Below are 18175 nucleotides of genomic sequence, written 5' to 3'. Positions count from 1 at the left end.
GCACCAGTTGATGCTGATGTTATTTAGCAACTTCTGAACTTAAAAATTAAGAGAATAACACAAAATCAGTTAAATATCAGACACTGATCGTGAACACAGCCAGTGTTACCCAAGATCTAAAGATCCCCAGTATGGTTGATGGAGCAGTCTTACCTAGATGGATCTCCATTGACATAAAAACACACACACAGACAACATTGCACAGAAGCTCTATTTTACTACACAATGTATTTCATAAGAATGGGTAACTCTTTCCAAACATTCCTACTATTATAATTGTATTTATTATTTTGTAGTATTTATAATTATTATTTTTTTAAACGGTTGTATTTATTAACTCAGTTGTAAACAATTTGTAGAGACGCAATGATATACATACTGATTTTTAGTAGGTATGAGATTACCGGCTAGTATTTACAGTATGACACTTCAGAATTTGGTTAGTAGAGACATACAGTTGCCTACAAGTGAACAACATAACAAAAAGATAAAAGTGTGAAAGTATGAAGACAATTTAAACTACAACTCATTTGCGTCATCTTTTTTTTATTTAGCCTTTTCAAATCGGCCACTAACGCTGTCAATTGTGCCAAAGCTCCTTGAGCTGCTTGTTTGTACTTTGATCTGTTATTGTGGCAGCTACTGAACTTTTAATGCACAATTCATAGTTTAGGGATAGATGGGTAAAATAGCTGTGGGTCATATCTGGCAAATAGGCGATCCTCAGACCAGTCATATTAGACATTTTTAGTGACTCATTCTTTGTGAAGTCACATTTGTATTTATGCAAGTGGCTTGAAAATAGATTTTTTTTTTTTTTGGCAGCACATGTATTGTGTCCTTTCTCTAGGAAATCTCACAAATGCAATAAAACCATTTTTGTCACTGTATCTTTAATGATTTACATTTAGATATGACTGTAAAGTAATTTGGTTTTACCAATTTGTATTTCGTTTAATGGCTCCCTGGCAATTATGTGTTTGAATAATTGAAGTATGAAGTGACTTGAAGTATAGGTTTATGTACACGTTATATGTACTAAATATGCACTTATGGAGAGTTTGTCATTTCAAAATGTTACATAACAACATCATTCAATTTGAGAATTAAGGTTACCTGAAAGGGACACTCCAGGGATTCCATAATGTCGAGGAAGTTGCAAGAGATGGATTTAACAAAAAGAATGGTCCAAATTATGGCAGCAGATGCAGAGATATCCAGACATTTATTATGGGTCAAGCTCTAAAAACCCAAATGCTACAACTCCCATAAGGCAGTATCTCTCTATTAAACGTTTTAGAAAGGTCCCCTCAGTGCAAACAAATACATCATACCATTGTATTAATATTAGTACTCCCCATGATCTTGATGTGTAAAAGCTCCTTTAAGTGCTCCTTTAAATTCAACGGTCTGCATTTCACATAAAAGCTCTATAGTCTCTAAAATGCATGGCTCTAAAATGGAAAGTTAATTCATTTTTAACCACATAGTTGTGTTGTAGGACTGATGATTGTTCAAGCTTCTGTCTATACTGAATAAATAATAGATTCTGATTGATTCTGATTGTGTTTTTTTACTGGGAATCATGAGACTATGCACTAAGATAATGCATTGTTATACAGATACTGCAAATGTGCATTTATTATTCATACGTTGTGCCACTCTCTTCCTCTCTGTCCCTCCCTCGAGCCACACTTTCACTCGTCAGCTCTATAGTATAGAACCTAGTGGTTCACAACCTTTTTTCTTTAAACCTCCCCCCACTTTTAATTTCTAATAAAAACTAAGCTCAGCTTGGCGTCTTGACAGATTTTATTTTTGGACTTTACAAAAGTTGGAACGATCCTACGCAACCACCTGTGAAATCTAATTCTCAACCACTTACAGGCAGGTCCATAAGCATTTGTATTGTTTCTAATTTTGCCTATTTACACGACTGCAATGGATTAAAAAAACAAAACAGTCAATATGTGGTTGTAGACTTTCAGCTTTATTTCCATGGATATAACAACATTATAGCATTAACTGTTTAGGAATTACAGCCATTGTTACACAGTCCCACATATGTTAAGAGGGTCAGAAGTAATTGGACAAACTAACATAATAGATATTGGGCTATACAAAATAAACTGAATTGAAAGGTTGGTCATGGTCAGCCTTTTTAATGGCCTCCTTCACTTGCAGCGACACCTCTTTGGTTCTCATGCTGAGAGTTCCCTGGACCAGCTACCAAATGCAAATCCACCAGACCTTTTTATCTGCTTAATTTAATATTTTTTTAATGTACACTTTTATTGATCCCCGTGGGGAAATTCTTCTCTGCATTTAACCCATCCTTAGTTATTAAGGAGCAGTGGGCTGCAGTGAAGCACCCGTTGAGCAACTGGGGGTTCAGTGTCTTGCTCAAGGACACTTCAACATGAACTACGAGGAGATTGCGGATCGAACCGGGGACCTTGTGGTTACGGGACGACCACTCTCCACATGAGCTATACAGTCGACCCAAATGTGTCATGAAATAACCAGGGAACAGGCCACACCTGGCCATCAAACCATTTGTAAGACAATTGTCCAATTACTTTTGAACCTCTGAAAATGTGGGGGACTGTATCAACTTAATGTGACGTTCCAAGACCAAAATATTGTCTGTAAAGCAGTCGGTGACTGAGTTACGAAGTCTACCTGCACAACACTGGTTAGATGAACATGTGAAGCAAAATGCTCTGAATCTAGAGCAACTTTATAACCTGATCGAAGAAAGTCATGACTGTTACTCTTAAACAGCCTTGTGGCTTCTGAAAGGCTCAAATAAAATGATACGTCTTTACTTGTTAACCTTCGTCCATTTAATTACTCAGCCAAGTGGCTCACAAATAACCCAGTTATCAACAACATCTCAGCTCTGAAAGCATCTCTGTTCACAATCATGCAGCGGAACTACTGCGATTCTAAAAAACACATCCTGAGGCAGTTCAGAAGGAGCAACAAATTGGTGCTGAATGTGGCCAATAGTCTCAGTGGAGTCTCAAGAGGCGGTAAACAACCAGCTCTCTCTTCTCTGCCTGTCTCATGTCCTCTGTGTGGAGAATGGGCCATCTGCTCTGCTCTTTGTAGAGTCACAATTTCCCAAACGTCATGAGTTGCATGTCCTTCCTGAACCTTAATAAGTGTCTCCTCCTCTCCACCCCTCACTTTAATTATATTAATCTCTGCACTTTAGTGCTCTTTTTGAGGGAGCGCCTTGTTGGAGGATTTCATATATTTCTGTCTTTGCTCACAAACTGTTCTTCATCCTCCAGTCCTACCTCATCCCTGCTCTTTTGAGGTTATTCTCTCAATCTACCTTAGTTTTTCTTCCTCGGTCCTCTCCATCCAGCTCTCCTCTGCCATGTGGTGGTGGCTTCTTGGTGTTTTGAGCTGTGTGCTGCTGCTGGTGGTGGTCCTCTTCTTCCTGATCATCGGGCAACGATACAAGGTGTTCAGTGAGAAGTGCCTGAGGCCACCGGGACCCTTGGTCACCGACAGCCGGCAGAGGGACGAAAGGCTGAAGAAAGGTAAGATGATACAGAGTCTTACATCTTGATGATTGGCAGGTACTGTCCTGTAACCAGAGTGGTATTAGTGTTCAACATCCCACTAGTTAAGAGAAGCAAGAGAAAGCTGCTCTTCATCTTCAGGATGAACGAAATAATATAGAAGTCGTTTTTCAACCATCTCTAGATGCTTTGAAGAAAATGACTGCACGAATACTGTCTTGTTCCTAGGTAAGACTAGGAATTCAACCTGGACTCACAGAATGTGTACATTACCAGTTCTGTTGCATTTTTTTGACTGCAGATACAGTCAATAAGCATTGTGGTAGAATTAAAAACCATACCACCTTAACATGTAGCCTTGGCTCCATGCAGGGTTTCGTGCGGACCGCGTTCCTCCGGCTCTGGATGCCGTGGTGATCGGCAGCGGTATCGGAGGTTTGACAGCAGCGGCGCTTTTGTCTAAAGCCGGCAAGAGGGTTGCAGTCTTGGAGCAACATGATCAAGCTGGAGGCTGCACACACACCTTTCAGAATAAGGGCTTTGAGTTTGATGTGGGTAAGAAGGCGAAGAGGATGGACACACACACCACACATCTTTCCCTGCAGCTGCAACATTGCTCTTTATTAAAAGAACAAGATGATAATGAAGATGAACCCACATACTATTATGATATGGTGAACAACCCAGTCAGTTTAATATAATTGTATAAACTGTACTCAACACAAACATCATTGTGGTGAATTATAAGTAATGAACCACGGCTGTGATGGCCGCTTTGGGAGACAGCAGCATAGTTGTTAATACAAAGATCATGCCACAAATATGTGCTCCCACTATGAATATGTGCAATATGATTCCATGTACTTTCATCTATTTGTAGTATCAAAGCTAATGCTCTCTAATAAAGCTGGTCTGCAACCAAATCCCACTGAAGGGAAACAGAGTTTGGTACAACAACTTAGAGAAGTCTGTTCCATTGGTGATGGTTTCAAAATGTGTGTTAATAATGAACTAATTCATGGTTTTAGGTACTTCATGTGTGTTTACAAATTGACAGAACATAATAGTAAATGATATTTTAATATTGGAGACATGTTAAAGACATACAGGCAACAACACTGCATGTTTTCCAAACTGCTCACTTAGATGATACGATTAGCCCTAGCTGGCGTAGCAGGTGTCCACCTGCTCATCAGGATCTAATCTAAATGCACACTTCCAAGCTGATGGCACAGCTTGTGGGAGAGGTTTGGAGTTCGGTATGCCCGTGGACACGAGGGAGGGATTGGACTGCCGATCCTCCGGTTAGTGGAGCTCTTCCTCCTGAGCCTCAGCTGCCCCCCGTTGAGTAATTTAATACCACAATTTAGTTGTTTGTAGGCACACATTTATGTTTCAATTTTTTTTAAAAGTAGAGCACAGCAAATGAAGCCCTCCTCGACACGTGTAGAGCTCCATCAATGAATGAATAACTTCACTTCCCACAATACAGTATTACTGATGCTCAGCAGTTTCACTGCTTCACCAATTCTTTGTTTATCTGAAGTTACAGCATTTGTTATTTGGCTGTTTAGGGTTTTTTGGCAGCCCAGAAATACTGATTGATTTCATTTTTGTTTTCTGTTTATAAAATTCTTGAAATATTAAAAAATGGACAATGAACGAAGTAGAAGCAAAGATTACTAACATAGTCACAGAAGGATAACCTCTAAATAATGTCATTGTAGTGCCCCCGTTGCCTATTCAACAATAAGGCCTACTTGGGGCTCGCTTGACGATTGTTCCTGACGCGTTCGATTGATGACACTGTCCAGTTGTGAGGTCCATCATATTTATTATTACCAAAAACCAAAAATCATTTCATTGTCAAAACTTACTTGCATATATTAAATCATAAAATAAACCATAAACATTTGCCTCTCTGGCACAGCCTCAGTCACAAGACTCAAAAAACTTTTCTTCCCTCAAAACGAGCACCAGCTGTCCCCAATGCTCTGCTAATTATATAGGGCCGACGGCAGTAGCAGTCGGCCTTGTGCCCCCCAGTGGTGGGAGGTCCAACATAAACAAATACACAAAATGGCTCTTACAGTCATAATCCAACTGACTGATTTAGCTTCACTTTTACATTGTAATCTCACAAGGACTGGATGAAGAATCATTTGAACTCTAATAAAGTAGTTTTATGTTTTACATTTTAATGCACTGATTTGACCCCCCCAGGGATCCATTACCTGGGCCAGCTTCACGAGGGCAGCCTGCTGAGGGTTGCTCTGGATCAGATCACAGAGGGACAGTTGCAGTTCACACGGCTGGAGCAGCACTTTGACACACTGTTCCTGGGTCAGCATGACCAGCGCAGGTGGGGAACATAATCACATTATGATTATTGGACAGTTAAGTGGTTTCTTTCTTTCAATGGTTTTTTCTTCACTTTCATTCATTACCAGGACTAATCGACTGCAACAAAGCTACAACAAAGCCTCACACAAACTATATTTCTTACTAAGAATTATCAAGGCTCCTAACACATCCATATTTAAATTGTTTTATATTTCCACACTTTTGAGACAGAGGGCTATGAATCCTACCTGGCTTAGAACTAATCAGAACAACATTTCCATGTCTGACCCGCCTTTCCATACATTATCAGGGAGTACCATATCCATGCAGGGAAGACTGAGATGGCCGATAGCCTGAAGAAGCAGTTCCCAGGAGAGGAGAAGGCCATTGATGAGTTCATGAGACTAATGAAGGTAAAGTGGGAGGGAGCTGATGATCATGACTGAATGATGGATGGGAAGGTCGGGAAAGAAGGAAGCAGCAGAGTTTGATGAACGAACAAAGTTGTGTACATTCATGACAAACTTGACCCAATGCAGGTTTTTTCTAGTGGTAGCATGAAAAAACTGGCGAGCCCAGTATTGTGTTGCACTTCTATGGAGATGACACCCAAGTGTATGTAGCTGTCTAAGCCTCTTACTGGACTGAAAAATGCACCCACCAGGAAAAACAAAGAACATACTCTTTGTTCGACTCTACAGGTCCATATTCATATATGATTTTTCCCTTTCTAATTATTTGAAATATTTAACATCCTTTCTGAAAACCAGTGGTTACTGCCGTGGGGGCTGCTGTTACTGCCACCAGGCAATGTTGAGGTTTTGAGTTTGACTTGTCTATTCACGTAACAGTATATAGAGCCATTTGTAGCTTGTAATGGAGGAAATGGATAGCTATATGACACTATAATACTACAAGTTTTGTAAACTACTATGAAAAAAATAGATTATTGTCGCAGATCAGATAATAAGAAGCTGTGTGTCTTACTGGTATCGCTCTCTGCCAATGAAGAGGTGTCATTCGTGGAACTTGGATACCAGTAAATCCGTCACTGTATCAGTTCTCTTGTTGTGGTTGTCATGGTCCCCTGACGAGCTGCAGTGGCACATTGAAAACATTGAACTCCAAAGAGCTGTGCTCATAGAGCAGAATGGCGGCCCTCCCTGTGTGTTTTATAAGTAAAGTATATTGTGCCTGTGTGACCTCTCCTTGCAGCTAGCCTCACGGCGGACACCACTCATCGCCATCTTGAAGATCATACCTTATTGGCTGGCTAACTTCCTGGTTCGATTCAGCATTTTGGATCGCATATCCTCAGTGTTCCGCCTAGCAACAACCAACCATTCAGAAATGATGTCCCGCCTCACAAAAAACAAGGACCTGCAGGCACTGTCTGCCTACCTGTTCTATGGTGACTGACACACGCACACAAGCACCACAGACAACACACACTCAAGCAGCACAAATAAAACACTCACACACACTCACTCACTCACATACATACACACACACACACACACTCACACACACACCCACACACACACTCACACACACTCACTTAGATACATACACTCACTCACACACACACACACACACACACACTCACACACTCACTCACACACTCACTCACTCACTCACACACACACTCACTCACTCACACACTCACACACTCACTCACTCACACACTCACACACTCACTCACTCACACACACACTCACTCACTCACTCACACACTCACACACACTCACTTACATACACTCACTCACACTCACACACACTCACTCACACATACACTCATACATACACTCACACACTCACTCACATACACTCACACACACACACACTCACTCACACACACACTCAGTCACTCACACACACACTCACTCACTCACTCACTCACTCACAAGCATGACAGATAACACACCCACTATGTGAATCCTCCTAAATGGTTTCCTCCTTCTCGTTGTAGGTGTCGCTCCTAAAGACTCCAGCTTTCTCATCAACGCTCTCCTGCTTCACCACTACAAACGTGGTGCCTACTACCCACGGGGGGGCGCCAGCGAGTTTGCCTTCCACATCATCCCTGTCATTCAGCAGGCTGGTGGCACAGTGCTGGTCAGGGCTCCTGTGCAACGCATCCTCATCAACCAGCAGGGGAAGGCCTACGGTAAGACTGGGATGGGGATACAGGTTCATGCTCTGTTCATGGTCCACAGAGAGTTACTCAGAGTCTTTTTAGGGTTCAAGTCAGAAGCCTTAATTAATAAGTAAGTTCCAAGTCGCAGGACTTGACTAAAAATGGACCCAAAAAAGGACTCTGCACTTAAACATTCCCCTTTCAAACCCGTGTCCCGTCACAGATGGCACTGGTTTAAATAATTGTGTTGTTGTTAGCCTGATGGTACCCACCAATAAACAGACCACCACATGCAATGCTGGATGTTTCCTGAGGATTCAAACTGTGTACGTGTGTCAGGTGTGACGGTGCTGAAAGGACAAGAAGAGATTGAGGTCCATGCCCCTGTTGTCATTTCCAACGCTGGAATCTTCAACACCTTCCAGAAGTTTCTGCCTCAACCCGTACAGGACAAACCAGGTAACACAGCATGGGCACTGCAGCCACTAAATGTTACATTGACCCTTTTCCTCATTCACTATCGGTTTCTACTGCACACTTCCTGTAATGTGTGTGTGTGTGTGTGTGTGTGTGTGTGTCTGTGTGTGTGTAGAGGTCCAGTCCCTGTTGGGCTTGGTGCGTCATGGCATGGGTTCCTTCTTGGTCTTTGTTGGTCTGGATGGAACCAAAGAAGAGCTTGGCATTGTTTCCACCAACTTCTGGATGTATAAAGACAATGACTTGGACTCACTGTAGGTTTTTATAAAGAAGAAATGTATATTTTGATCATATTTGAGTCGAACATATCCCATGTGATGTTAACACGTCCCTGTTGTGCTTGTGTACGTGCAGTATGGAGCGCTACTCTTCTCTGAGCTCAGAGCAGGTATTGGGCAACATTCCCATGATGTTCATCACCTTCCCATCAGCTAAAGATCCTACATCCAATATCCGACAGCCAGGTAACTGGTGACACTCCACGTGCACAGATGTACACATGCTTGTTAGTTTGCCATCAAATCAGATTCCCTCTTTTATTTCTGACAGCCACCGTGTGACTTTCTATAAAAAAATTGAAATTAAAAGCAACTAAATTATATATCCCAAATAAAATGTTTAACATGTGACTCTAAAGAGTGTTATTGACAAAGGATGTGGATATGTCCAGATTTGTTCATACAGGCAAGGAAAGAACTATGATGAGATTAATAACAATTAAATGAGTTTGGTTACACATTCTATTTCAAATCATTAAAAAAAATCCTAAAATCATTTCCAAATCTGTTTCTATAGATGTTCTATGCACTTTGTGGAGCTGAGCCACAAACACTTGTTTATTACTCAACTTATTTGTTAAACCATTTTCTGTAGCCTTTAATGAAGATACATTTGTATTGTTTATTATGTTTATTGGCTTTTTAAAAAAAATTAATTTAAATAAAAAGCACCATCCTAAAATCACAATCAGTACAGTAAGGAAAGTCAATTCAATTCAATTCAGTTTATTTTGTATAGCCCAATATTACAAACTACGAATTTGCCTCAGAGGGCTTTACAATCTGTACACATACGACATCCCTGACCTTTGACCTCACATCGGATCAGGAAAAACTCCTAAGTTTGAAGGTGTATTTTAGTTTGTCTTCCTGTGAGGCTAAAATAACACACAGCATTCATGTTCTTATTTCACTGAGAATTGAATCCAGTTATTACAGAGTGACTTTTCTGGACAATTTCGTTCATTAGAGCAAGACCAGAAGACATGTTGACAAACATTTGTATCAATGACCACTTATAGTTGCACCAAATATATATTTTTTGTATAAAAAAAAAGACAATAATGAGCTGTTTACATGGTTAATGAAAATGAATATTCCTGTTTACGTACAGCTGTGCAGATTCTCATCACCGGGGCCAGTGAATCCCACGTCGACTTCATTCTGTGTTTGACGGGTTGACGCCTAAATATGTTGTTGATCTTGTCAAAATAAGGAAAACTGTGCTATTTCGCTTCTTGCACCGGTGGCGCAATATTTACACGACGTGAACATCCTCCCTCTTTCTTCAACCACCTTCTTAAAAAGGTCAGCGTTGAGATATTTTGCGCATGTCCAAAAATGTGTAAAAGAAGGTGTGTTTCTCTTCCGACCAGAAATGTGGGCTTTTCTTTTGGGCATGCAGCTTTGTTGTTGTTATCTGTTCAATGCAGAGAGCTGGTTGTAAACAGGAAAGTAAAATAAGTCAAAGTAAAAAATAAAACCTTGTGATGCATATTCTGAATGCGTTGTATACATGTCTAAAGAATGCTCCTCAAACCTGAATAATATCCCAAATAATTTCCCACGTTTTTATCGTAAAATGCTCCATTCGGAATAAGGCCGAATTCACTATATCCAAACAGAATCTGATGTTTACATGAGCCATATCGTGGTCATTTCCCCTTCTTATCTCGCTGCAGGTAAGTCCTGCATGACGCTGCTAACCATGGCTCGCTATGAGTGGTTTGAGGAATGGGAGGGGACCAAGCTTGGCAAGAGGGGACAGAACTACGTGGATATGAAGAATGGTATGGCCCAAGAGATGCTGGACTGGGCACTAACAATCTTCCCTCAACTTCGGGACAAGGTAATGTATTCCAGACTCAGAGTTCACTTACTAGCTTTATTCCTGGGGCTTTCAGGTCTATCCCACACCCGTCCTCAGTGAATGGAACTCGGGTGTCACCATTCGATGTGTTGGGCAGTGGTGTATGGTCGCATTAAGTATTTTATCATAGATATCTAAGATGTTCTTTTAGTTTTCTTCCCTGTGTGTACACATTACCAGTCTAAAATATTTCTCTGTCTCCAAAATAAATGTAGTAAGTGCAAAGATGCTGAAGTGGCAGCTGTTTTGTCAGTGAATAGCATGTGTGTTTATGTTCAGGTGGTGATGGTGGATGCTGCCACTCCTCTTACTAATGTCCACTATTTGGGCGCTCCAAGAGGTGAGATGTACGGGGCTGAACACAACCTGGAGCGTTTCACTCCAGACACGGTTGCCAGGACACGACCGCAGACACCGATCGATGGCCTCTACCTAACAGGTAGAATAAGACTGTAGAATCCAGACCAGATAAGACTGTTGTCAGAGAGCAGCCTGCTGGATGATTGGGTGTGTGTGGGTTTGTGTGTGCAGGTCAGGACGTATTCTGTAACGGCATGGCTGGGGCGCTGCACGGTGGACTACTCTGTGCCTCTTCCGTCCTCAACCAGGTCCTCTACATTGACCTTCTAGCCCTGAAGAGCCGCATTAAAAACAAACGGACCAATCGTAAGATGACCTGGAAGTGACAGGGCTGTAGTGGAGGGTACATTTCTCAAAAAGCATGTGAGCTTTTACACATGCTTTGGGGAAGGCGAGGCAGCTTCCTAGCACATTTCAAACACCTGTTTCTGTTGTAAATTTAAGGATAACTTCTTCTTTGTTCTTTGTCGACATTTGTGCTATGCAAGAATACAAAAATTATTACAATTCAAACTGGCTCAGATAATGGTATTCTGTCATTCAAAGGACCACAAAATAAGTAACCCCTATGAGCTTAGGCCAAAGTTAAACCACCCAGTTTAACTTGATGGATCAAGTAGCTTGACTGTAAACTCCAACATTCATATAACCTATATTATCAGTACGTTACGTTTTTAACCACAATTGCTGTTATTTACACCTATCAAATCCGAAATCAAGTAGCTTTATTTGCCCAATGTACACAGGAATTTGACTAAGTGAGTAAAACTGTACAGTGAAACTAAAAAAGTTAGATACACTATCTAACTTTTAACACTGCCTCTAAAACAGGCACGCTTTAACCATAACAAGGTTCATAGGGGCATCTTAATGTATAAACATGTTCTATTATATTTTATATATATGTGATTTATATTATACAGTATTTATATGTTATTATAATATATTTATGATATGTATATTGTATATTTACATTAGATGGTATTTATATATCATATTATACTGAATATTATTATATGATATATATATATATATTAATATACTGAATTGTATGAATAAGATGTAGTGTTGGAATAAATGTTAAAAGTAGAAATGCTTTTTTTGCATTGAATCCTACTGGGATGTTTGCTGAAATTGATTGGATGGCCGCCACTGCCTAACCCACAGCCTGTCACTTTAATGATTGTTTTTTTTTGCTCCAACCCATATTCAATTCAATTCAGTTTATTTTGTATAGCCCAATATCACAAATTACAAATTTACCTCAGAGGGCATTCAGTGAAGACCCGCCCTACGCTGTCTCTGATTGGCTAGTACTTGTTCCCTCCTTTGCAGAATTTGTTACGTTTATTGCTGATGAATAAGATTGGTGGAAGCTTGGGCGTGTTATTGATTTCAACTCGGCTGTGGAAAGCTTCTTGTATGGTGCTATTATATATATAATTGCAATGTCCTGATTATGGGAGAATTATTTAATTTAATTTATTTGTTGCGATACACGTTACCTATATGGACCTATTTCATACTTAATATGGTGTCATAATTAAACTTAATGTTGATATGGCACACTCATTAACAAGAAAGGGGTTGCTGACCCCTGGTCCATATTTAATCAGTCGTCGGGGTTTGAAAGGGGGGGAACTAGGATGAGTTGAGATAAACAAAAGCTAAACTGCAGCATAAATAAAAAAAAACTGATTTGGTCCAGGGTCAGGTAATAGAAATACATGAATAATTTGAGAAAGCACAACAACTATTACGTTCTAGCTTAGAGTTTAATTTGTAACTTCAAAACAAAAGATTGGAGCTTGCTATAAAATAATTGACATTTTTAATACAGAGACTAACGCTTCACAACCCTATTTCAATCCACTGTAGCCCACAGTAAACAACGTACATAGTACTCTATCCACTTACTTGCTTTTTCAGAGCTTTCAATGCCAAGCCAGCTAAATGTATTGTTGGCTCGGCATGCATGAAAGCTCGCAGCTAAAAGCTTCTCTTTTTCATTTTCACAAGGTCAACAATAAACGTTCCTGACCAGATGTGTTATTTCATGTTTCAATCACTAAAAAGGTTCTAACCTTCAATGCTTCTCTGCAATAGATTAGAAGGTTTTTATAACTCACAACTCCTATACATAAACACGTTGCAACAACTGTACTTTTGCTGGATCTTTAGTGCTAATTAGCATGCTTACTTTGCTAGCATTGTGCCTGCTAAACTTCTCCATGTTAGCATCAGCTGATGGTACCTCTGGACCATACTGTGGCCTCAAAGAGCTTCTACCATGACTGAAGACTCTTTCATTTGGGGGGAGGTATGATTGAATCAAGTGCAGAAAATAATAATTGCCATATATAATCTTGAAGCCTCTACATTTCTGTTTCACTTACATTGTTTTCTGCAAAATGCCTTATAGCACCAGGAACAAGAAACTGTCTGTATATTTGGACTTTCAATCATTTAGGAAAAAAAAATATATCCTCCACCATTTGACCTTAAATGGACCTGTACTATAGATCTTCTTTAGTCTTCCGACCACTCAAAGCTCTTTAACACTACATGACATCATTCACCCATTCACACACTGATGGGAGGAGCTAAGGGTCCACCTGCACATCAGCAGTAACTAACATTCACACACAAGACATGTTGGGGTTAAGTGTCTTGCCCAAGGACACATGGACATGGGGTAGTGGAGCCGGGGACCGAACCACCGATCATCTGATTGAAGGACGACCATGCTCACTACTGAGCCACAGTCACCCTCATACCACCAACTTCAATAGCAATAACATGACATATCACTTATCTTCTTATAAACGTATGGACCAAATTGACTAATTCTATATCTATATATTGAGAAATACAATGCAATGCCATACACCAATGAAGAGTGTTGCCATTTCTAGTCAAAATCTGATCACAGGTTGTGGATTCTTTGTCAATCAATACTGATCTGTAACTTCCACTTGATTGTTGTTGCTTATTTTAGTGTTTCTTATTTAGTTGAGAATATGTAAAGTTATAGGGAACTATTCCAAAGTTTTCTGGGGCTTTATGTTTTCTTTCGCTACTACATTTGAGATTGTTTTCGCTAGGTACATTCAATTCAATTCAGTTTATTTTGTATAGCCCAAAATCACAAATCACAAATTTGCCTCAGAGGGCTTTACAATCTGTACACATACGACATCCCTGACCTTTGACCTCACATCGGATCAGGAAAAACTCCCCAAATAAAAGAAAAAACCCTTTCAGGGGGAAAAAAGTGAAGAAACCTTCAGGAGAGCAACAGAGGAGGATCCCTCTCCCCGGATGGACAGAAGCAAAAGATGTCATGTGTACAGATGAACAGCGTTACAGAGTTACATAAACACATTCAATGAATATGACATAAATTAAAAATAATTAGTATTTTAAATGGGGAGAAAAAGTGAAGAAACCTTGGTAACAGAATCATTGTGTGGAAGAAAACCTTCAGCTGGGCCAGATGTCTTGAGGTCCCAACCACAATGGTTCAATCAACACATAGATACAATAGAGTTTTAAATGGTTATAGGTTTACTGCTAATTCCAAAAATGTGCATGTAAACAGAGATGGTCCAGGGATCAACTGATTTTCATCCTGCCATAAATACTCTTTGATACCTTCTTACTATCCTCCTGTTGTGGGGCAATAAGCTCTGTCCTGTTTCCACCCACACTTTGACGTTCTTCTCTCGACACACATTCATTTTTAATGGTGTCTACTCTTCCTTAGTGTTGGCTTCATTTGCATCACATTCCTTAGTTGACGTCATTTTCATTCATTTGGCTATGCAAAAGCAATAAATAACAGCAAATGTGTTTTGCAGGAAACCAATACTTCCCTTTAACAGCAGCGTATAACGTATAACATATACATATGATGTATATGTTATATGTTATACAATGTTATATCTGCTGAATTTTGTAATAAACCACGTGAAAGAAATATGTAATAATGTTCCTCGCATTTTGTAATAAAGTATGACATACTGCAGTGGTTATTACAATATACTTGTAATGCACTTTTTTTAAGCGTAATAATACATACGTTATGTAATATAAAGCAGCAACAAGATTAGCTTTTTGTTCTTATTACTAAATATAATGTAACTAGAATATATAACCCGTTTGTTCTATGGTAGTGACAACACAACAATTCATATTTTCAGATGAGTATACACAAAAGAAAACAATTATAATATATATATTATTATTATTATTATTACTATATTATATATACTCTTCACTTGAAATAAATATTTCAAAGCTTGATATTCACTGATTAATAGTTACGTTTTACTTAACTTTTTCATTTTATTTGATCTTTATTTAACTCGGATAATCCCTTTGTGATTTTAAATAAATTTTATAAGGGTCACGTGGTACACTGAATCTATTATTTTTCAAGAAATTAAATTGCATAAAATATGATCAATTTCTGATTGACGTGAATATTTTTTTTCCTTGCAGCAAATAAAAAAGAACATTTGTTTCTATAATACAAAAACCAGAGACATTCAATATGATGTTATGCATGATGTTTAAATCACCCCAACCGTATTATTTAAAGTAACAATCTCATACACATTATTATCCTCTCTTCCTCCTTCTGTTTCATGGATTGTGGAGGTCTGGATCGTGGTCCATGCCTACTACTAATTATTCATAATTTCTGCTATATTCATTGAATGTGTTGTAACTCTGTAACGCTGTTCATCTAGACACATGACATCTATTCAATTCAATTCATTTTATTTGATATAGCCCAATATCACAAATTACGAATTTGTCTCAGAGGGTTGTACAATCTGTACACATATGACATCCCTGACCTTTGACCTCACATCAGATCAGGAAAAACTCCCCAAATAAAAGAAAAAAACCCTTTCAGGGGAAAAAAGTGAAGAAACCTTCAGGAGAGCAACAGAGGAGGATCCCTCTCCCCGGATGGACAGAAGCAAAAGATGTCATGTGTACAGATGAACAGCGTTACAGAGTTACATAAACACATTCAATGAATATGACATAAATTAAAAATAATTAGTAGTAGGTATGGTATTGCTAATTACTAATCTATTGCTTCTGTCCATGCATACAACATACTACACTCATATTGGTGTGTGACTTGGATCAATGATGAGAATAGCCTTTTCCACACTCCACATATACTTATCATATTATAAATAATAATTGGTTATTGATAACACAGCAGGGACTCTCCAAAATTCCTATGTTGTCGGAAAAATATAGCTTGAGTTTGAATATTGCTGATTTCAGAACCTGTTATTTCGGAACCTGTTATTTTATTGATAGCTATATATTTGAAGTAATGCTTTTATTCTGAAAACATCCTTTCCCTCCAACTGAACAAAGCGAACACTTCCGGTTTGTGTGAAGCGGAACAAGCGGCCCAAGGAGGGAACAAAGGACGATTTACTGAGTATGTTTACGCAGTTTCCAACATAAATACGTTAAAGATGTTATATATTTATAATGTTGTGACCCTGTTGTAAAAACGACGTAAAATGTAATTGTTTACCATTATATAACTACGAAAGTATGGGTAGCTTACTAGCACGATGGCATGTTAGCCATAGTTTGTATTGTTCGTTAGCCTAGCTTCAAACCTCTGGAAGGTCGACCACACTTCTCATGTGTCAACCGGTTGGTTTTAGTAACTAAATAACGTTGAAATCAATGAATTCGATAGCATAAAGGTTATTCTGGGGTAAATGGCCTCTTTGTGTTAGCAGGTTTAGCGTTAGCTAGAATGCTAAGCGGGGTCGGTTAACGGGAGCGTTTTCGTTCCCCTCAGCCAGTGGGATCTTTTCGTCGTTATGGTCCTTGGCTTTAAAACCATTTCCGGTGTCTTTCTGCTGCTACAGATAGTTAGCGGAGGGATTGTAGTGGATATAATGTGTGTGACTGATATATTTTTTTACCCAGGTTGACCAATATGGAAATCGCCTGCTCTACTTAGTGTTGTCTCCATCACGATGTCAAGTAAGTAAACCTGCATATTATTTATAGGAAAAGGAAGTTGACTTCATCAGTGGTGTTCTATTAGAGGTAGGAACCACCAGTGAATAGTGAACACGTTTCCTCTGCTTGCTATCTAACTCTTGGGTAAAAGCATAAGGAGTAGTATAAAATGATTCTATTGACTACAATTCCCAATTACGAGGGAAGATGGCCTCAAATCCCATTTTACAACTAAACACAGTCTGGCATCCAGCTTCAGTCTTTGTGCAACTGTCTTGTTTTAGTACAGGAAAGACAAAATACATCTTATTGTCAAAGAAATATAGTGTACTTCCTGGTAAGGGTGCAATGGATCACAACACCCATGGTTTGGATTATATCACGGTTCACGAGTCAGGGATTTGATCAGAAAACCAAGCTTTGAAAATGCTTGCATGTATCCACCAATGCAGACCTTTTTTTGTTGTTGGAAGTCAGTGTAAACTGTCAACTTCTAAATGTTATCCTTTTACTTTCATTACAGTCATCTATCTTGTTTTTATTTGCAATAATACATGATTTATTATAAAATAAGAGATTGCTTTTTAATTTGCATTGGTAGTTTTCTTTATTGAATGCTGCTTAGATAGCTTTAATACCTTGAATAAAAACACTTAATTGGCACTTATTACATTTTGTAGTTTGGCTTTCTTAAAGAAATGTTATTTTCTTGTTCTGAGTTTGTACGTCGCTTTGGATAAAAGCGTCAGCTAAATTAAATGTAATGTACTGTAAAAGATGGGTCATAATTCTCTTGTTTATTTTATACTGCTTTGAACACGTCTTTTTCAAACAACTTGATTTCTCACCAAACTACATTTTACAAGATTACATTTGGACACGTTATAATTTACAATGGCGCAATTAATTATGAACGGCTGAGTTAAGCCAATGCAGAAATCTTAAAGCTGCATTCTCTCTCCTGACCACCAGGGGCAACTCCTCTGGTTGTGTAGAAGTCTGCGATAAAGACTCTACTTCTCTTGATTTATTCTCATGTTTACCCAGTAAACATAAAAATAATAAAAATCGCAAACTCACTTAACGAGAGTCCACAAACCAATGGGTGACGTCACGATGACTACGTCCACTTTCTTTTATATATATATATATATATATA

At 39.0% G+C, this 18175-nt stretch overlaps 1 protein-coding gene across 1 annotated transcript; it reads left to right on the top strand.

Moving 5' to 3' along the window:
• Positions 1-3388: 3388 nt before the first annotated feature.
• On the top strand, positions 3389-11327 carry LOC117734768 (all-trans-retinol 13,14-reductase-like). Its single transcript, XM_034539034.1, has 12 exons — positions 3389-3554; positions 3909-4091; positions 5760-5898; positions 6190-6292; positions 7095-7290; positions 7849-8046; positions 8356-8475; positions 8609-8747; positions 8848-8957; positions 10454-10620; positions 10921-11080; positions 11173-11327. Exons 1-12 carry the CDS (start codon positions 3389-3391, stop codon positions 11325-11327), a joined length of 1836 nt encoding a protein of 611 aa, XP_034394925.1.
• The last annotated feature ends 6848 nt before the right edge of the window (positions 11328-18175 follow it).

The sequence above is a fragment of the Cyclopterus lumpus genome, chromosome 8, assembly GCF_009769545.1.
Source record: "Cyclopterus lumpus isolate fCycLum1 chromosome 8, fCycLum1.pri, whole genome shotgun sequence".
NCBI lineage: Eukaryota > Metazoa > Chordata > Actinopteri > Perciformes > Cyclopteridae > Cyclopterus > Cyclopterus lumpus.
Note: the sequence above shows the minus strand (reverse complement) of the source record. Positions and strands in the feature narration are given on the sequence as shown.